General features: G+C 45.8%; 1 protein-coding gene across 10 annotated transcripts in view; it reads right to left on the reverse strand.

Annotated features, from left to right (window-relative positions):
• The window catches only part of LOC142902689 (mitogen-activated protein kinase kinase kinase kinase 4), a 51843-nt gene that overhangs the window by 13035 nt on the left and 16814 nt on the right, over positions 1–21994 (reverse strand). For 6 of the 10 annotated variants that reach the window (XM_076048001.1, XM_076047997.1, XM_076048000.1 and 3 more), the window contains exons 6-19: positions 21139–21229; positions 20903–21033; positions 20283–20337; positions 20104–20182; positions 18093–18265; positions 14635–14707; positions 14342–14465; positions 13154–13270; positions 11591–11728; positions 7930–8001; positions 5488–5853; positions 4207–4341; positions 3868–4005; positions 1633–1703 (exon numbers count right to left, since the gene is read on the reverse strand). In XM_076048001.1, the coding sequence (XP_075904116.1) occupies positions 1633–1703; positions 3868–4005; positions 4207–4341; positions 5488–5853; positions 7930–8001; positions 11591–11728; positions 13154–13270; positions 14342–14465; positions 14635–14707; positions 18093–18265; positions 20104–20182; positions 20283–20337; positions 20903–21033; positions 21139–21229 (1763 nt within the window). The remainder of the gene's footprint in view (positions 1–1632; positions 1704–3867; positions 4006–4206; positions 4342–5487; positions 5854–7929; positions 8002–11590; positions 11729–13153; positions 13271–14341; positions 14466–14634; positions 14708–18092; positions 18266–20103; positions 20183–20282; positions 20338–20902; positions 21034–21138; positions 21230–21994) is intronic. The other 4 variants (XM_076047998.1, XM_076048003.1, XM_076048004.1 and 1 more) reach the window with 4 other exon arrangements.

Raw genomic sequence — 21994 nt, forward strand, 5'->3', positions numbered from 1 at the left:
TATTTCACACATGCAACACATTAGTACTATATGCAGTCATTATAAATAAGATACAATAGTTACTTTATTGCAAATACAATATATCAACACTAAGTATGATATACCATATATTACTATGTATTAGAGTACAATCTTACAGTATCCATATAAACACCAAAGATATCCACTATTACCACATTATGTCAAGTGTAATAAGCTATGTATAAACACTGTAACTATTATGCACACAGTAATGAATGAACTGCCTTAAGGAAATGATTTCTTTTGTTTTGTTATTGTTGTTGCTCTTGAAGCCATCTTGCGTTTTGGTCAAACATTTGTACCGAGATGCTTTTCCACTGCCGCACAAAAGAAACCCGCTGTACTTTTACTTTCATTCAGACGACCACAGTAGTTGTTTGTTATTTAACCAGCATGGCGTGACAGGAGTGTTGGCGTACAAATATATTCTAGTTTTGACAAGCATCAAAATTATATTATAACATCCCTTTACTTCTGTTCCTCGCACAAATTTTCAACAAATAAAACATGAAAAAAATTCAAGTGTGCGTTCCAGCTGAATAGTTCCTCTGGTGTAAGTGTCATCACCCCCAGCCAGGTTTTCTGCATTTCATCGCTGGCTCCTTGTGGTTGCCTTGTTGTTGTTGTTGTAGTTCCCTTCCATGGATGTGAAGCGGAAAAACCCAAAATCTACAGGACTTTTATTTTCATTTTTTTTTTGGTGGCTCGTTAATGGAACGAGACTCCTTCAGCAGAGTTCAGCAGATCGAAACTAAAGATCTTAAAAAACCTGGAGGCCTTTGGGTTTGCAGTTAATATAGTGCACAAGTTATTAAGACAAAGTACACCATTAAACACCTCATTTTCGTGACGAGACCGAGGACAAAAGAAAATCTAATTAGGAACAACACTGGAGAGGCCGGGAATGGGAGAAATATTTCATCCGTAAATTAGGGGCAAAGGCAATTCTGTCTTTGTAAAGAAACAATGGTTAAACATTACCACAGAATAAAAAATGTATATAGAAATTTAATGAACGCTGCATTTCTGCCAAGCAGACAAAAAGTGTCGTAAAAAATAATGTGGCTGAGGCGTCATCTTCCTCGCTAGAGCCAGATGTGCAAACTGGTCGATCCACGAAATAGTGAATCCTAGCGTGGCAAGGTCCAAACTCAACCTCGTCACTTTACAACCCGCCTCCCTCTGTCCCTGCTTGGTTAGGGCTCTGGTTACATTATCATTAGGGTTTAAGTGTGTAATATTTGGAGATTTTGAAGAAGAAACAGTGACATCAAGTGGTCAAATTTCAGATTGCAGCATTTTTCACTCTCCTTCACCCTCCCGAGCTTGCCAGTGAACTACGGTGGCCCAAAGCTGGATATCTCGTCCACCTTCTTCTCCGTTGGTTTACGTGATAATTGTGAGTGTTTTGTTTTTATTCCAATATCATTATTAAAGCAGATTGACGATGGAGCAGCCGGCTGATTCATCACTGAGGGTCTTACACACACCGTCACTTCCACAGCATCCATCAGTGACGAGTTAATAAAACAGCATAAATCAACGGCTGCTGAAACGACTAAATAATGGCCGGGGGTCATTACACATCAGTCTTCTCAGCGCCGCTCTCACCTTGAGGCCGCCCTCTTGTGGCCCATCCCCAGCTCTCGACAGTACATCTTGGAGGTTGTGCGTTCCGGGACCTGCAGTTTTGACAGAGGGAGAGAAAAAAAGGGAAACTTCAACAAGGTTTGATCGAGAGCTGCGGTGAAGTCGAGAAAAGAAAGAAGAAAAAAAAATAGCGCCGGCGGTTGGCGGTCTCCCGGTGGTCTTGATTGCCTGCTCGGCATTTCACGACTTTCAGCTCATTACGGGGATCTCATGTCTGGCTGAGAAGGGTTTCAGCCAATTACAGGAGGGCTTCTGCGGTTATGAAAACTTTATGTCCAACAACTTCCAAAGTGAAGGCCAGGGAGGAATAAGAACGGAGGGTGAAAATGTGAAATTCACCAACAGGCATGTGTGCAGCTTTTCTATTATTTCGTATTTCGTTCATTAAAAATAAAGTCCAACACAGATCAGGCGCGTGATTGGTCAGCGCCGTGTGAAGCAAAGATACTTTTTTGGACTCGACACGATAAAATATCAAACGCCGGGTTCCTCTCAACAGCTGGTGACCTATTGACCTCTCTTCTTCTGGGTTAACACGACCCAGTTACAGACAGGAAGACACGCCCAGCGGGGCAGGAAGTGAGTGGTGGGAACAACCGATCATCTCTCTGACAGGTTGCCTGCAAGTCCACATCCGGCTCGTGTACGTGTACGTGCACGTCCACACACACGCACACTGACACGTAATGATCGTAATTCTCGCCGGAAGAGATTCTACGAGAATTACGGCTTACGCGCTTCACACCATTCAATGGAAACGCCTGCAAATTGCAATTGTACCTTGTCGAAATTTAGAAATATCGCTTTTATTTTGCGGAAAAACTGCAGTGGAAACGCTTTTTTGCTCATCCTTCCCTCTCCTGAGCTCGCCGGTGAACTACGGTGGTGATACCTTGTTCACCTTCTTCTTCTTCATTAGCTTATTTGAACATATGAGCGTTTAGCCTAAATACCGTTCTATGTGTATGAAAAAACAAATGATCGTCCAGCAAGTACACACTTGAATGAATGTATTTCTGAGAAGCATATTCAGCTTTCGCCAATATAAAAATCACAAATCAGGCCAAAGTTTTACACACTGGACCTTTTAAGCGAATGCGGGACGACTCCCAATTTTGACTACAGCCCCGCCCATCGCAGCGAGGGGCCTTCAAAGTGAACTCTCCGGCATTCCAAGACGGCTCCGCTCACCGCAACACTTCCGCGGGGGAGGGGGGGGGGCTGCGCGGGGGGCTGCGTGAAGTCATTAAGTGCTGCGCCAGCTCCATACCGCCTCTTGTTAGCTCTGCCACGACCAGAAACACACAGCTTTATTGGGTTCCCTCCCTCTTCTCCAGCACTTATTAGTTGTTCTATTGACTCCATATGTTGCACTGCAGGGTAAATACACGCCGAGCGGCATATTCTCTTTGCAAACACACACACACACACACACACACACACATTGGTGGGCATCAGCAGAAATTAGATGCGGTGCCATAGGAAGGAAAGTGTTGCGCAAACCTCCCCTGTGACAGATTTCGTGCGGCTTTATTCTCCATGCTGTGACCCAGAATGAAGGCTGATTGGCACACAGGGAAAAACACGGGGCACGCCAGCCTCATGTGATGCGCTCTCTCTCTCTCTCTCTGTTCTCTGCCTCTCCACCACGTAACCGCATGAGAATAACAACAAACTTCCCCAGTCGCCGGCAGCCAAGGAAACAGGACAAACATCAGCTGTGTTCTAACGCCAGTCATCAAACCTCAGCGCTGGCTAATCTGAAAAAAGAAAAAACTTCTTGATGCCATACCAAGGTTAAGTTTGTACTATTTGGAGATTTTGAAGAGGCGCCTCTATCTTAACTAATTTTATATGATGGCCAGTCTCCATTCATTTTTTTGTCTTTATTTTATTTTTATTTATTGTTGTGCAAATGTGAATATTTACCATTTCTATTTCTACTTATCACAATATATATATTTTTTTATAGGCAATATTCAGGGCCTGTGTCCAATGTGGTGTCCTTTGTACATGATTTAGTCTGAAACAGCGACATCAAGTGGTTACATTTCAGACTGCAGCGTATATCGGAACGTGGCACTGACAGATGAAGATTCGTTAGGATCGGGGCATTCCGGTCGGTGCCGCGAACGTCTCGAAGTTCGGCACCCGACCCGATCAAAAGCGCTCTTGGCCGGCGGCTGCTTTGCTCACCTTGGGCGGCGCCTCCGCGGGACCCCAGAAGACGTCGTCGAAGGTGTTCAGGGCGCAGAACGGGGACAAGGGGGAGAGGGCCATGTTGGACATGGAGCTGCTGTGAGGGGCCTCCCGACTGGAGCGCAGGTTGGCATTCTGGGGTCAGATGAAGGGTTGTATTTGTGGTCAGGGTGGAAACGACCGAAAATCACCAATATAAGTGAGCTTAAGTGTTTTTATAGTGCTGCACTCAAAGAATTGTAAAAGTAAGAAGTGGTAAAAAAAAAAAAAAAAAAATCAGTGGTAGTGTGTTTGTAAAGCCTGTGTGTGTGTGTGTGAGTGTGTGTGTGTGTTTACCTGGATGGGATGAGCTCTCTGCATGGCAGGTGTACAGGGACTAGAGCTGCTCCCAGAGCCCAGCCTGGAGTGCACCTGACTGGGCAGCCCAGCAGCCAGCAGCAGCCTGGCCAGGTTGGATTCCTGAAAGTCCATCTGGGACAAAAGGGAGGACGACGTGTCAGAATGAGCTGCCAGTGTGTTTCTTATCCTCACTTTTTTTTTGTTTTGACTTTTTAATAGTTTTCGAAGATTTGCCATGCACCTACAGTATTATTACCTGAATAAATATCTCATGTGTGTAAAATTGTACTGGTCTATGAAGGTTTTTCTGCCTCTGAAAATGATGTTAATGAGGCACGGAATTGTCCAGGATGATGTGATCACACTGGGCCTCTGATGCTGGAAGGGGGGGGGGGGTAGTGAGACAGCAAACGTGCCCTTGATGTGCTGTCAAGCCAGTTTGTTGCTTCAGAGATGACTGTGGCTGGACTTTTCTGACTAACAATACATGAGCAACGTCAAGATCAACACCTCATCCGGGTTAGGGTTGCATTTTTTGATTTTAACCGAGTGACTAAAACATTTCGAGACATTTCGTGCCTTGGCTGCCTTTATCGCAACAGCACGATCGGTCTTGGCTGCAGGCTCAAAGCCTCTTGCGGTTTTAAAACCACGTCACCGATGGTGAAAGTCTCGGTTTAGTGCTTCAAACATCTCGCGTCTAACATTTGATTTCCTTCCTTCTTTCCTCCCTGACCTTTGGTAAGGAAAAAAAAAAAAAAGGGAAAAAAACAACAAAACAGCCTGCAGTCTTGTGTCTTTACTGGAAGTTGCTGTGGAATGAACAGCAGCAGCAGCAGCAGCAGGCTGACAACTCTTCATCTCTGGCAAGATTCAGGAAGAAACTGTTGCTAAAATTATCAGAGCAACAAAAATAGTTTCATTGTTTCAATCTTTGCCTTTCCTGACGGTGCCACCCTGGATTTAAGTTTTGGAGTTATTTCACACTTTTTATTGTTTCCTACATAATTCCATGTGTGCTCATACGTAGTTCTGATGCCTACAGTGAGAAACTGCAATGTCAAGGGTCATGAGAATGAAAGAAAAGACATTAAATTCAACGGGTGCGTGCAAACCTTTGACTAGTGGTGTATGTACAAATTAAAAAGTCTAATAAAGTCTCATGTCTAGAGAAGTGGACGAGGAAAAAACAAACAAAACAAAGCTCCCTGCAACAGGAGGCAAAGCCAGGCGGACTGAGCAGGGTGACAGACAGCTGATGGTGCGGTGGGCTTTTACCGCTGTGCGCTGGCTGTTTGCTGGCCGGCTGGGCGAGGAGGAGGAGGAGGAGGCAGCGGCGGCTGCGGCAGCAGCAGCAGCGGCGGCGGCAGCAGCAGCAGCAGCAGCAGATGTGCTCCCGCTATTAGCGGCTGACTTGTGGAGCGCAGCCGCAGACTTCTCCCGCTGCCTCTGCCGCTCTCGCTCCCTGTGCCTGTGGTCGTGCTGCAGGGACAGGAGCTGCGTTTGGTCCTTGGGCAGAGTGCGGTGGGACCTCCTGGCCGCCGACGGCTGCAGATGCTGAGGCTGAGGCTGAGGCTGAGGCTGAGGCGGCGGCTGGGAGGGCTGCGCCCTGCGCTGAAGCGGCTGGTCGGGAGCGGCGGCTCGCTACGTAGCAGACACACGGGGAAAAGCACAGAGAGGAAGTGGCAAAGCCTGACGGCGACGACGAGTGACATGACACAAAGTTGTTGACAGGTCCATTTAGTGAAAAACTGTGATGGAAACACATCTGGGAGATCGGCGGTAATTAGCTCCCTAGCTCTGTCCTGTTTAGCTTGGTTTTTTGTTTTGTTTGTTAAAATGACAAAAAAACGGGGGAAATTGGAAAAGTACGGCTCAAAACATTCAGGCTCTCGACAACCGCCGCTTGGGGGCAGGGCTTCGACGGATGGACGACTCAAGCAGGGATCAAAGGAAGCCTGGCCTGTGATGGAAATGGTGCGCAACTGAAATTGTCATGTTTTGCTTTTTCAAATAAAAAAAAAAAGAAAACGCTTCAAAAAAATTGGCAAATTCCCGTTGCGAATGCAGACCGGTTTTTACTTTACTTATGGCGACACTTTCAGTCACCCGGGAGTGACACATCACAACTCATCAATCTTGCTCTGCTTAACCCAGAGGGTAACGAGAACCAGCCGCAACACAAGACTTTGGATTCCTCCTTCAGACTTGAACTTGGCAGCCACATGCCGATGAGATGAGATGAGATTGATGAGGGGGCGGGCAGGCGTCCCTGACAGAAAGGTCTGAGTTGCTTTCGGACTGTGCTTAACAAGCAGCACTTTGGAGAATCTACCGTGTCCCGGGAAACCGGGCTGAATTTGCACAACATGACAAAACGCTGCACGGCAGCTTCCAGCAACCACCTCAACATTCCCTGTTGAGGAACTTGGGCAATCAACAGCTGTGCATGCCAGTCAAGATTTTTGACACTTTTTGAACCAAGATGTACTGGAAGTGCAAAAGCAGCTTTAATGTCACTGCACACAGGACAAACGATGAAAATGAATAAAACGAAACAGATCCCGATTTCATCCATCGGTCGACCGGTCGTCCTGGGCTGCTGCAGCCGAGCGAACGTGTGAAAACTCCACACACGCAGCAAGATCCTGGGTGGCCGGCTGGCAACTCCAAACCCCCGGTGCTTCTCGCTGATGAGGCCGCACGCAGCGCAAACGTGAAAAAAGCTCAACAGAAAAACAAACAAACAAGCGTAACACAATGCTCCCATGTAAAAAGAACAAGTCGTAAAGTCTTAAACGCCACAGTTTGATGGGTCACTGTGGGTTTAATACGGTGGGAAAAAAAAAAAAGACAACGGATTCACTGCAAATGGACGTGTAAGACGATCCACTGAAGAGAAGGAACCGAAACACAACATCGGTTGGCTCGTTGTTCTTTATTTCGGTTCGACTAAATACGAAAAAAAAAACAACAAAACATTCTTCAAATCCTTTTTTTCTCGTGCCGACAAACTGCTGCCAAGATCAAAAAGAAATCCTCAATTTACAGCAGAAGCCGTAAACAACACGACAGAACGCTGCCCCCCCCCCCCCACCGTGAAGAACAGGCAAAAGCTTCTGGGAGGAACCAACAAAACCTTTTGCCGAAATTTCTGCCTGATGGCAGTCGATTGGGTCGATGGTATCACTTCTCTTCCAAAGAAGAGATCCGGCAGCGCCGCTACACTTGAGTGTGCGTTCGCGCCTGTGTGTGTATGTGTGTGTGTGTGTGTGTGTGTGTGTGCAACTTAGAGTCCACAGGACACAAATTTCAATTTAAAGCTTTAAACGAGCCGAGGAAAGAGCCCAAAAACACTCAAAGAAACGACTTCCGCTCCTGCGACCTCCGCACCTCCTCTCATCACTTCACCTCCTCTCATCACTTCACCTCCTTCAACCTGCACCCGTCTGCCAGCTAAAACGGGTGGAGGAGGCCGTCATATCTGATTCTCACTCCCCACCGTGGTTTGAATCCAAGCAAGTGGCCGACCGAACGAGAATCCGCTCTAATCTGCCACGACGAGTCCCACGGAAAAAACGAAGGGGATCGCAGCCCTCGACGCTGAGAACTGTGTAACGCCGAATGTTCTGCCGGCCGGCACTCAAAACTGAGATACGGACTGACGGACGGACAGTCGGTCGGACGGACAGACAGAGCGAAGAGTGAAGGGTTTGTTACCTGCTCTGCGGTGGAGTCCTGAGGCCTCACTGAGTCTGACACATCGGCGCTCCGCTGTCTGCCTGCATGGTCCTGTGGAGGGGAGACACACACACACACACACACACAAACACACACACACACACACACACACGCTTGCTTTAATTAGGGTATACTAGGGTCCTAAGCAGAATCCTGAGAGGTGGAAACTAAAATATTCAGAATGTGCAAGATGGCCATGGAGCTTTTAGGCAACACCCTTAAAACTCAATATTTCATGATGACCTCTTTTTTTTTTTTTTTTTTTTAATTTCTCCCCCGAAAAAAACGACTAATCAATCTGTGACAGCACTCCTGCAAAACACTTTTAAACTCCCTTTATCACCATCATCATGTTGTTGCTTCTCGCACCTGCACTTTATGGCTTCCTTACAGTTTTTAATGTTGGTCTGCTGTTATCATTTATGATGTCTGCGTATTTCCTTGTCTATTGTGAAACAGTCTTTTATGTGTTGTGTGACACCTGAATTTCCCCCATGGGGATAAATAAAGCATCTATGTATCTATCTATCTGTCTTCTGATTTGGCCACAATGAGAAGACATCGTTTGGATTTAAAACCCTGCCGCAGTTTTGTGCACACGGAGGTATTTTTCCACTGTTTAGCAATCACAACGCATTTTAATGCAGTGTTATGATGAAATATTTGAACTATCGAGCAACACATCCTTCAAATGAAATGAATGTAAATGCTGAACGATTTGCATCAGAAAACTTCTGTTTATGTCACAGTGCAAACGAGCATCATGCTAAAGAAGTGTGGCTCCAGTTCATTTTGGTGGATCAAAATACAGCAAGATATGGAATCAAAGATATGGAATCAAGAAAAAAAACAAAAAAAACAACAAAAAAAGCATCGTTCTGCAAGCGGGATCGAAACCAAGGTATCGGATGGTATCGGAATTTTTTTTTTGAATGGTTCTCAGCCTGGCGTGTACAAAACGAGGTCTTCATGTGACAAAACACAAGACGTCACGTCACGTCACACACACACACACACACACACACACACACACACACACACACACACACACACACACACACACACACACACACACACACACACACACACACACACACACACCACTCAGCGGGCCCTGCTGCGTAATTCAATACAGACGCATTAAAAGTTAACGAAGCGTCTGATGGACTCCGATAAGCGTGCAGAACTTAATGACTTGGAGGGTTTCTGTGCAGGCCACGACGTCACCGCGTCCACACCGCACTCTAGCTTAACACACAAAGCAAAGGCACATCGGCCGAAGCGGGGAAGTTATTAATAGCGCCTGCCGCAACAGAGAAGCGGCTGCCGCTGACCTGCCTCGCCGCGTTAATACGAAATCTGCAGAAAGTCAGCGGCGTGTGGGATGGATTCATTAAGCTCGTATTAAAGCTCGTATTAAAGCTGTAATGAGGAAAGAAGGAAATAGCCGAAAGAAGCCGGGCGACCTGGCTGGCACAGGCGCTTGACACAACCTGGCACATCCGCCTCGAGGGCACAGGCATGTTGGAAAGTGAGCGGACAAAGATTTAAAGCGTAGAATTCTAACATTCTACAACCAAGCAAAGAGCCGGAAAGGCCCGGAAGTTGTATTATGCGAGTGTGTTAGCGAGTGCTAAGTTAGTTAGCTAGTTGGAGAAGTTTAAGGAGAAACAGCGACATCGAGTGGTTACATTTTAGACTGCATCTGCTTAAGTCCACTGAGGGAATTACGTACCATCCCTCTCCCGAGCTTGCCAGTGAACTATGGTGGCCTTGGAGCACAAATCTGGATACCTCGCCCTCTTTCTTCTTCGTTGGTTTGTTTGAGGACGTGAATAAACTAAACGAAATGCACAGGTGGGCTGGATTGTCCATACCGGGCTTCCTTAAGAAAGATGGCAGAGCAAGATGGCAGCTAACTGGGCCTTGAGCTACTGTATATTCTCCTCCTCCATTCAAACATCATTTTCACTGGTCAGCGAACTGGTCACGTGACCCCCGTAACTCACGCGACAAGTCCCGAAATGCGAAAAAAGTGTTTCCATGACACCTTTGAAACATACATCTTTATGGATCCGTGTGAAAAACCACCTGATGAGAGCGTCAAAACCTTTTTAGGCATATTGAAGAGGTTTTTCCCAAGTTTAGGTGTTACAAAGTTTTTTATTGCCATATTTAGGTTTTGCGCAATTCTAAGGGTCTAAGGGGAAACGCAGCTAGCGGAAGCTTATTCGTAGTACTACACTGTATGCGTGCAATTTCCCTTCCTGGTTTGCACATGCTGCATGTAATTTCCAAGGGTAAACACACCATTATTTTTCTGGCAGTCATCAGTGAATTCATTCAGTGAGTAAGCAGGGCTTTCCCAAATGACTACATAGTTGCGTTCCAAGAAATAATCGGCGAATAAGCCGGCCCAGGAATGTTGGACTGTGAATAAGTGGGAGATCAGCGCTCTGTGTGATGTAGTGTGCCGTTATATGAGACTGTGGGCTGATCATGCTAACAGCAGCAACACACGTCGTCATCTCGCCTTCCTTTTGCGAGGTAAAGAGAACAAGATTTACCTCCCACCTGACGAGATTAGCCTTGACCTTGCGAAAGGTCATTTTCCATCTGCACATTTCACATCTTCCACAGTCGCCCGTTCTCGTAATATATATATATATATGTATATATATATATATATATATTTATATATATATATATACATAGGAAAACAGAAATCTCTTTCCTGCCCTGCTGTGTGAAAGATGGAATGTTTTTTTTCCCCCTCCCCCGTCGACACAGGTTGACAGGTGCAACCACGACATCAGCACACAGCGTGCGGCAACCAAAAAACACACCTCCGGTCGAGGGGGAAACAAGTGAAGGAGTGCGCGCCATCAAATATTCATACAGCCTGACACACACACACACACACACACACACACACACACACACACACACTCACACACGCGCACACACACACACACACACACACACACACACACACACACACACACACACGCGCGCGCGCACACACACACACACACACACCACAGGTTTGTGTGTATCGCACAACCGCCTGCCGAAAGCCAGGTCTTCAACCCGACAGGTAACCTTTTCCGAATAAAGATGTTTTTAAGCTGACATCAGCAACAACCGGCCAGGACAACTGCAGCCCAAAGGTCGGGAGAAGAAAAAAGAAAAAGAATAAAAAAGTGGCAGCGCACATGTCGTTTTAAAACATTATTTCCTATGTCCCCCCCCCACCCCCCCACACCCCCTTCAATTAGTTTGTAATGGTTACGGTGTAAGAATTTGATTTACTTTATTTTTCTTGGGGTGTTTAGTGTTGATTCAATATTATTCTTACTTTGAAAGTCTTTCATTTTTGTTTTATTTTGAAACCTTACCATAGCGGGCTCTATGGTATGTACGCTATGTCAATGGATGCCGAAATCAGAGCTGCATGCGCCGCTGGGAGCAGGACCACAGGCTTCTAAAGGCCGGTTGCGGCATAATAATAATAATAATGATACTAGTAATAATTGGTTTGTATGTTCTGTGTGTATTCACAGCAACTCAGCAGCAGACTGAGAGCGAGCGAGCGAGTTCCTTCAACACAGTCGCAGTCCAACAAGCTCTCCGTCTTTACCTGCTTCCTGTCGCTCCTCCTGTTCCTCTCCTCGGCAAAGACCCCTCGGTTGTCGTGGAAATCGACCTCCTCCCCCAGCGAGACCTCTTGAAGCTCCGCCCACTGAAAGGCGCAGTCCGTCAGCTGCCGTCTCTGCTGCTGAGGACGGCACGCAGGGGAACACAAGTGTGAGAGCGGCGCTTCGGGAAACCGACTGAGTCCATTTTTCCCCTTAACCGGGTAAAAGATATTTTAAGCGCGACACGCAACTGCGTGATGACAGACGGCAGTGATGACATTTTTCATTTCCCGCAAGTCAAAAGGCAGTTCTGCGAATGTGACTCAGCAGGTGAAACTGGTGTGACTTCTGAAAAAAAACTGGAGGTGTTTAGAGAAAAGGAGGAAAAAAAAAAAGATTTGAAAGATTTAAAAATAGAAGCAGGCGTCGCCAGTGTTGGAGAGTCGCAAGTTGGACGTAACGTTGTTACGTAACTTAATTACAAAATTAAGATAATTGTAATTGGCTGCATTACTGGGAAACATGTGCAATTAGATTGCAGTCACTCTGGGATTTATTCATGATGACAATTTTAATCACGTCTGACCAATTTTTGCAAACAAAAAACAAAACAAAAAAAAAATGTTGTCTTTCTGTTGAATAATGTTATTCTTGTTGCTTTGGCTTGGCAGGAGCACCGTCCCCTGTTTCCCTCCACAAGTCTGACACTGTTCTGACGCTTCTGATTGGCTCTCCTGTCGAGCGCGGAAATGCGGCAAAAAAAGACGGGAGCACACACAAAGCATTTGGAAAATGTGCAAAAATGTGGATGATTTTCAGTTGGTTCATGTTTAATGGTTGGTTTAGCAGGCGCGTCTTTGCATTGGTTTAGAAGACGGCAGGTTTATGCTGCTCTGGTTTTGCACCTCAGAATGATCTCACAGTGAAAAGAGGCAGCAGTGAAGTTTGACCATTATTTTTTGTTGTTCTTGTTGTTTTGAGTACTGCTGGAATCTCAACACTGTCGGATGTAAACAGTTGATAACATTTATGAAAAAAAACGAATCAAAATGCAAGCCAGATGTAATTAGTTACACTACTTTGAAGTGATTAAAGTGATTCAAATAGTCACACCATTATTACATTTTCAATAGGTCCAACTCAGGCACGGGCAAACTACGGCTCGGGGGCCATATGCGGCCCGTTAAAGCTTATTGATCCAGCCGGCCAAAAAAAAGAGAGCCAAATTTCATGCATTTTTTTCAGCGTTTTAGTCGTAATTTCAATAAAGAGACAAACACTGTGGGGCTTCAAGTACGTATTTTGTTGTAACGCTTATGTTCATTTTCAAAAGACATTAAAACGCATGTTTTCTACATATCCTATGAGGCGGCTCACCAAAACACACCCTCCATCTGCTGCTGCTGCTGCTGCTCCGGGCCCCCGTCGGGAAAATTTTAGAACCCACGGTGGCCACCACCCAACGGGCCAAAAAGTCGGCCCACCCCTTTAACTTGTCTTAACGTGTAACTTATAAGTAGTTACATTTTTCAAAGCAGTCGTGCTAAACGGCGGGCGTCACTTACGTCCTCCAGCTTCTGCCGCTGCTCGTGCTGCTGCTGGATCCTCCGCTGCCTGTCGGCCAGCAGCTGCTGCTTGTAGCGCTCCTGCTCTGCCAGCTGCTGCCGGTGCTGCTGCAGTGCCTGCGCGCACATCGTCACAAATGATCGGCGCTCTGATTAAATTGGGCCGATGACACGGCACGGACACACACACACACACACACACTCTCTCTTTCTCTCTCTCTCGTGTTTTTCTATTAAGCGGCGTGTAATGATAATAATAGAGGCCGATTGCGCGGATCAATGGAGAGTCGCGCTCCTCGCCTCAGAAACTACCGACTAATGAGGTCGGAGCGCGGCGATTGTGATTACAGCGTCGGGCAGTTGAGGCTCAAGGATCAGCGCTTTTAGAGAGGATCAATTTCCTGCGCGCTAATTATCCCCAAAAATAAATGGGGCCAATAAATGAGCCAGAACGCCATGGAACGGCTATTGTTGCCCCACCGCCACTGCTGAGAATGGATTTTTCACTTTAAATGTTGAAGAACAGACAAAGGCGTCCCAATCTGAACACACTTCGGGGAGAGAAAGTACGATCTTACTAACTATCATGCGCGCACACTGAGCGCGGACGCTAAATTGGCAGTGGCTGTGAGAGGAGGCCTCTCGCTGTCTGATCCAGCTGCATTCTTTTCTGTTACGCCTCATCCCTTCTTTATCTCTTCTCTCACTTCTGTTGTTCCTTCACCCTCTGCTCCCCCCCCAAGACCCCCAATAATTGAATTAATCTGAATCAAAATTTGTTTTACACCATTTCTGGCTCAAACTCTCTCGTTTCAAGCTTCGACCTCTATGGAATACAGTGGTGGAAAAAAGTTTTTGGACACCCTTGAGAGTTAATTGTGTATAGTAGAAGACCTAGTATGACAACTCTTGTACTTGTTTTTGCTCTCTTGTATGCAAGGACGTGTTGCCAGCTGGACGGAGCAGTGCACGTGCAGCAAGTGGGTCAAAGCGGCTGCACTGAAATCAACTGCACTCAGAGACTCAAGACTCGATTCTTAGAGCGACGCAGAGCATCACAAACGCACGAGGCGTCCAAAGACTTTTTTCCACCACCGCTGTATATCTGTCGACACAGTTTGACAGGACCGGTTGAACAAATAAAATTGCGGTTGAAATAATCCTACAAGACGGGAGATGGAAGCCCACCTGCTGCCTCTGCTGGGCTCCGCCTCCTCCGTGGCCGCCCTCTCTGCCGCCGTCTCGATCTTCGGTCTGCAGGCGAAGGAACTCCCGTCGTAAGGTCCACTCGCCGGGAACGTTGACGATGGAGCTGGCCGGGGAAAAAAGGGCAGAGGGAGACGGACGCACGGTTGAAAAAGAGTTCCAGCCATCTGCTGTTTGGAAGTCACAAGGGGGTGTGGTTCATGCAGTGTGTGTGTGTGTGTGTGTTTGTGTTTGACTGAGAGTTCGTGCAGAGCTCATCTGGTGAGCTTCTTTACCTGGGCTCCCCTTCCTCCTCCGCCACCTCGTCCTCCTCTTCCTCGCTGCCACTGTACTCGTACTCTGGTCCCTCTGAGCGGCCAAGGAGTCAAGACAAAAAAAAAAAAAAAGGCGTGGACCATTGAATCAAACACGTTTACCCGGACGGACCCGCAAGAATGCAGAGCTGTCGTTTCAAGGATCGAAAAACAAACAAACAATAAAGTACATGAGTCTGTCATATTGCACGAGGGCGAAATGAAAATCGATGTGGGGCGACAGGTGCAGAAGTCACCTGAGCGATTGATTCAAAAGGCTGTACAACAAAACATGAAGTTTAGGCAGTCATCACTTTTATCCAAGTTTTTGTCCAGCTTGTTCTGAGTTCTATTCAGTTCTGTATCATCTCCTCACTTGCTCTTAGCTTTACTCTCTACTGTGGCAAGGCAGCAGTATCCCACCAGGCCGCCGCCCTATGGCAGCTGGGCCAGGCTCCAGCAGACCCCCCCCAACCACCTGCAGAACACTTGCGTGCTCCCTGCCAGGCTCCGTGTGAATTTCCGTCCGTGTCACCGTTTGTCCATTAAAATCCGCTGCGAGCGTCGCTTGTCGCAGTGACCTTCTGATGCGACATTCATTGCCGGGTCGTTGCTTCTACGTGGTCACGTGACGTCAAAAACAGCCGGCCGCCGAGCGTGTGAACATTTGGCCGGCATATGGCGACGTTTTTACCGAGGCTCCACGGGCAGCCGCTGCTGACACACGTCGCCCCGAGGCAACGCGACGCAGGCGTGAGAGCGTCCCGACAGAGCTGGGGGGGAAGGTTCTCAGGCTTCACGTCTCAAGAGTGAGGGGCGGTTCTGAGGGTCCACGCCTGCTTTTACTGCGGCGAGAATCCAGACGCCGTCGGTCCGAACTCCCCGTTTGTCTGTTTGTCAGTCGAGAAGAGAGCCGGACCGTTGGGGACGAAGAATGGCGGCGAGTTTTATTTTGCAAATGGAAGCACTTGCTAAAAATAAATAAATAAATAAATAAATAAAAAATCATTGGCATTTCATTATTCTGGCAAAGAATGGGTGGCTCGCACACTCACGCACACACACACACACACACACACACACGCGCCTGCACCCACAGGAAAAAAAAGCCAACGAGAGAGAGGGAGAAAGAGAGCGAGTGAGAGAGATAGAGATTGAGAGAGAGAGGGAGAGAGAGAGAGAGAGAGAGAGAGTGAGAAGCTGCGAGGGGAAGGAAGGAGGAAACAGAGTGACCATCTGGTTCTAATCTTCTGCTCGCTTATAAAAACACACTAATGACTGCAGGAGTTTGTGCACACTGTAAGTGTGTGGTGTGTGTGTGTGTGTGTGTGTGTGTGTGTGCATTTGTGTCTTTGCTGTTTTAATAGTCGCTGTCCACCCACCCATTCTTCTACCCTGCCCGTCTTTCAGTTTCAAGAAATAAAAAAAAAAAAAAAATATATATATATATATATGTATATATTTATATATATATGTATATATATATATACGTATATGTATATATATATATATATATATATATGTATGTATATATATATATATATGTACATATATATGTACACAGTGTAAAAGTTGGGCCGTGTGGAAATTCACCGCCCGACTCTGCCACTCTCAGACCTTTGCCCTCTCCGTTCCACTCTGTCTGCGGCCTTCGCTCCGGGCTCACCGAGCAAAACTTGGATCTAAACCTCGAAAAAAAAAAAAAAAAACTAAACTAAAAACTAAAAAAAAAAGAAGCTTCCGACTTTGCTGCAAAAATAGCGGCCCGTGCGTGCGTGCGCGGGTGGCGCGATGGCGTGGGTTTACTCTGGCGAAGGGGGCTGAGAGCACAGCAGGGACACCGCCAGCCAGCAAGCAAGCACGCCAACAAGTGAACCGTTCCTGCAAACAGGGAGCGGTGCAGAAAATGCAGGATTGTGTTGCCGCTTGTCAGGTTTTTTTTTTTTTTTTTTGAAAAACTGTTCAGTCTTGGTAGTTCTGGAGCGTTCTCACCAGAGAATCACCACTTCCCTCCCAGTTCAGGATTTTAAAAAAACAAAAAAAAAAAACCCACAGAGCGACGACAGACCGTGTGTCACATGGGGTCAGGTTTGGCTGCTTTCCTGCGGTGACGCAGGTTAAACAGTGGCCCACGGTGGCTGTTTTTGTTCTGCGATGCAGGCTTGGGTAAATATTGGTGGACGCGAGCGAGGCAAAGCACACATGAAAGGCCATCGATCACGTGATGACACGCGTCGGGTTTTTTGAAAACGCTCCTTCGCCACCGGATCGGGCCGGTATTCCGCGCTGCCCACGTCTGAGTCTCAACGTTGTGGCCGCATCTTTGAAAGCCAAAGTCAGGGGCTGGGAAAACTTTTTGACTGGTGGGGGCGGAGCAGCAGCAGATGGATGGAGTGTTTTGGTGAGCCACCTCATAGGAGGAAAAAAATATATCACTGTGCTTTATTGTCAGTAAAAAATGAACAAAAGAAAAGCGACAACAAAATCAGTGTATTTGAAGCCCCATGGTATGGAGCTCTTTTGTTTTTTGGAAATTACTACTAAAAAACTGAAAAAATAAGGATGAAATCCAGCTATCTTATGACTTATTTTCATTTCTTTGAGTTCGGCGGGCCGGATTAAAAAGCTTAACGGGCCGCACATGGCCCAGGGGCCGTAGTTTGCCAATGCCTGGCATTAAGTGAACGTGTCTGCGTGCGAAGAAAAAGGGGAAATTGTAAAAAAAAAAAATATGCGCCGTCTTTTTCAGCACGTCTGCTTAATTTGCGTTTCATTAAAATACCAGAGCGATTTTCCCTCACGGAGCTGTGGAAAAAATATCCCTTTTTTTTTTCAAGTATCATCATGATCACGACAGGCCCGCTTTGCATGAGTGTGTGAACTGAATAACCTCTGTTAATACAGGAACTGATCTGTCTCTGACTCACTGGAATCCAGTGAGCAAGGAAAAAAAAATTTTTTAAATTTGTGGCTGAAATGTTTGAGATGAACACCGGAAATCCCAGGGAGAGAGAGGGAGGGAGAAAAAAACAGAAAGAAGAAGAACTTGGAAAGTTTTTTAAATTTGAAAAGAATTTGGCCGTTCAAATCGGGCTCATTCATTTGTTCGGTCGATGTTATTCAGCTTGTGTAGCTTAGATTTGTCTTTGGTTGTTTTCTGTTTTCTGTCATCTAGTTGTATAAACTTAATTTAGTTCATAAGTTTGTATATTTATTTGAGTTTAGGGGTCGGTACATATAAGCTTATACTTCCTCCTAACCCCTGTCGGATGTATATTTCACTGGTGTTTGCTTACTTATCCTATTTTTTTTTTCTTTTTTCACTTTTCTTTCGTATGTTTTGGTTTTGTATCCCTTTTATTTTCTCATTTTCCTTCATGTTCGAAATCAATCAATCAAATCAAATCAAATAAAGAAACAAAAAACAAAATCAGTCTCACCTTTCTCCTTCTTTTTCCTCGTCCTGTCCAGGTGATCTTTGAGCATGATGCGAACCTGCCTCTCATTGGCCAGATCTTTGATGAAGGCGTGCCTCAGCAGGGCGTCGGTGGCCGGCCGATGCAGGTGGTTCTTGACCAGGCAGCGGTCGACGAACGACAAGAAACGCTTCGACCTTTTTGGGGGGAGGAGACAAAGAGAAGCTGAGAGTTTTTTCCACAAACGAAAAAAAGCGATATTTCTAAAATTTCGACAAAGTACATTTGCTATTTGCAGGTCATGAACTGGTCATGTGATGTCTGCTGAGGAGTAAATGCGGAAAAAAGTGTTTCCATGAGACTTTTGCTATATACCTCTATATCGATGCGTCTGAAAAACCACCTCATGAGAGCGTCAAAGCCTTTTAGTGATATTTGAGGTTTTTCCAAGTTTAGGTGTTTCCATTGTCAGGTTTTTATCGCGATAAATATTGAATAGGAGGAATGGCAATGCAGCTACAGACAGATAAAGAGGCAGATTTTTAACGTTCAATCTTCAACATATGATGAGTTATCACAAAAAGTTATTTTTTTTAATTGATTGATTGATCTGTTTGTGTTAAGTGTCAAACACCATGATTGGTGCCAGGCCCTGATGGGCTTATTAGACACTGATCAATACATTTGTCAAATAATAACATTCCCATAGTCCCTCGTCAGGCTGCATAAGGCTGGAAAAGCAGCCCTGTTTACTACAGAGAGCCATCGATTCAGTGGCAAATTCATTTCTGCACTCAGATAAGGACATCCTGCGTACGTTTTTCAAGGGCTTAAAGAAGGACAAAGTGAGCTGAATAGCCAATCCACCTATCAACGTCTGCTCCAGGCCAACATTAAGCACACGCCAAACACTGATGCAACTCAAAGCACATTTTAAAGCAAGAACCAAATCAAAAAAACAAAACAAGAAAATAGCATTAAATATCACCCAGACGCTAAGGCTCTTTTTTATCATGCTACATCATACTAAAAAAAAAACAAACTCACCTAAAACACGCAACTTTGCAATCGCTTGGTTAAATCCCTGTTGTTTCGCTTGTCTATTCATCAAACTAGCAGAGCCATCCTGCAGTGGGCTCCGCACTCATGGGCAGCAGGAGTGCCGTGTGCTGTTCGCTTTTGCTTTTTTTGGGGTTGCTGCTGCCTTGAGGAGGCCCAGAGGGAAGCAGGCAGAGCAGCCTTCAGACTGCCCAGGCTATTAAAAGATAGTCCCGTGCACTACTGATCCGCAGTCATTAATACTAAATAAGTGAAAGCAACAGGACCTCGTCCACCCACCCAGCACAAGATGGTGAGAAAAGATAGAGCTGAGCTAAGTGTTTGCACAACAAGAATTCTATTTATGAAAACTAAAAAAAATAAACCAAAATGAAGCGAGTCAGGAGGATGTACAATAAATATATGTGTGAGATGATGTAGTGCTGTAGTAGTCGAGATTGGTCTTGGTTTCCAGAACACTTTTTAAGGGTCTCGGTCTGGTCTCGGACTCTGAGGCATTTTCACTGGGTCTGGTCTCGGTCTCGGACTGGGCCGACTCAGAACCTTTGGTCAAGACCAGTCAAGATCAGCCAACACTGCAATGACCCGATAATAACGGAAAAGAATCCAGCTGCTGCTGTTTTACATTCTGTTTGTGACACCCCGAGTCCTAATTTTTTTTGATTTTATAAAGCAAAGGTTTTTTTTTTTGAAAATGGTTCAAAACAGTTGGCAAAGCAGCAAATTGTTAAAGAAAAATAATTAAAAGTTACCTTGCTGAAAGGAGACGTTGCTGTTCGATTTAGAAGCAAACTAGAGTTTAAAAAAGATACTGGTCAGTTTTTTCTTTGATATACAAAGTCTATTGGTCTTGTCTTGGTCTCGAACCCCAATAGTCTTGGTCTGGTCCCGATCTCGACACTTTCTAGCCTTGACAATGTCTTGGTCTCGGGTTGGTGCGGTCTGGACTACGACGCCAAGATGAGCCCGGCCTTACCATTTCTTTGATTTGAGTTTTGGAGGAGGGTTTCGCGGGATGAGGAACAGCGCTCTCATTGGATGCATGTCGCACAGGGCTACGGGAAAGAAAGGACAGAGAGTAAGAGTGAAAGACTCTCCTTCAGACCAATCCTCCGTTTTTTTAATCAAATCATCTGATGCGGTGGCGACACTTACGAGGAGCTCCCTCGGCCATCTCCAGAGCCGTGATGCCCAAAGACCACAGGTCGCTCTGGAAGCAAGAGACAGACAGCAAAGTCGCACAAAAGCTCAGCTGAGGTTCTTTCATTCTTTCTCAAAGTTAATCTACACTTTACACTCATCTCGGAATCTGCCGGTGATTTTGAAAAATTTTGGTGCGTTTCCAACCAAAAAAAAGAAAAGAAGTGGGCAAGTCAAAGAATAGCTGACAAAGCCACGGAGCTAAACGCAGAGCATACAGTAAAAAAAAAAAACACACAAAGTCAAAAGTCCAACTATTCCAGCCCATCTCAGGACCCAGTATGACCCCCATCTGCCTGATCTGAATACAAGATCTAGAACTTTGAGCTGTGGCAGGGGGGACACACCTGGAGCCCTTTCAAACAGGTAGAACACATCTCAGGAAATAAATGCTTCCTGGACATGTTGGTTGGTAGAGGAGCTATTATTAACTACAAGCCAACTGCCGGCGCTGAATACTCCGCTGACGTTCTCTCTCTCTCTTTCTCTCTCTCTCTCTCTCTCCCTCTCTTTCAAAAAATATTCTTTTCACAACATAAGAGAAATGTGTTTTCCCATCGTCAATAATGAAGTACCCTGTAATCATATGTGGCCTCGGGGTTCTCGTCACATGCGATGACCTCCGGCGCCATCCAGTACGGAGTTCCGATGAAGGTGTTCCTCCGCCCGATCGTCTTGTCGAGCTGTGCCGACACGCCAAAGTCAACTGAGAAGTAAAAAAAGAAAATATATATATTTATTTGTATATAAAATGTAAGGGGTAGTTTAACAGCTGAAAACATGACTGTGCACGTATGCACGAGTGTCATACCGAGTTTGACTTCGGCGTTCTCCGTGAGCAAAACATTTTGCCCCTTTATGTCCCTGTGGATCACATGATGGGAGTGGAGATGGGAAAGACCCTGGAAGAAAAAAAAAAAAAAAAAAAAAACACGAACACCAGGACACAGTCAGATGACAGACACCCACTACGACTGAAAACAAACCTCCTTTAAAACAGGGGCGGCTTTGTGTGCTTTTACTCTCTTTTTTTTTTTTCTCTCACCCTAAATAAGAAAAATACTGCTTTAATTCAGAACAATTCTGCTCATTTTCATTTCTATAAAACAGATTTGAATTTCGCTTAAGGTGGCGGAGAGACCGGGGCTTCTAATCAGTAGCGCAGTTCAAGCGCATGCATGTATGTTGTGCGTGTGTGCGTGTGTGTGTGTGTGTGTGTGCGTGTGTGCTTTCGCTTCTTCAAAGGGGGTTAGATAAACACAGGAAATGAGTCTTATTTCAGACAATGACTTCACCAGGCTATGTTGAGGGTCTCACACCGTGTGTGTGTGTGTGTGTGCGTGTGTGTGTGTGTGCGTGTGTGTTCAACCAAAACAATAAGGAGACAGCGCGGCTGATCAGGGAGACAGACACACAGGTAACAGCCAGCAGCTCTTTGTGTTTCTCGGCTCCAAAGAAGCCACTTCACTTTCATTCAACCCTAAACAATAGCTGCCTTTCCATTACAGTTTTTTCGCGAAACTAAAAGCGATATTTCTAAAATTTCGACAAAGCACGGTTGTTATTTGCAGGTGTTTCCACTGAACGGTGAGAAGCGCATCAGCCGTAATTTTCAGAAAAATTTCTTCCCACAAGGCAGGAGAATGGAGGGACAAAACTTTCTTGTA

Source organism: Nelusetta ayraudi, unplaced genomic scaffold (genome assembly GCF_046127955.1).
Source record: "Nelusetta ayraudi isolate G7.1 ecotype Tasmania unplaced genomic scaffold, CSIRO-AGI_Nayr_v1 ptg000097l, whole genome shotgun sequence".
NCBI classification, from domain to species: Eukaryota; Metazoa; Chordata; class Actinopteri; order Tetraodontiformes; family Monacanthidae; genus Nelusetta; species Nelusetta ayraudi.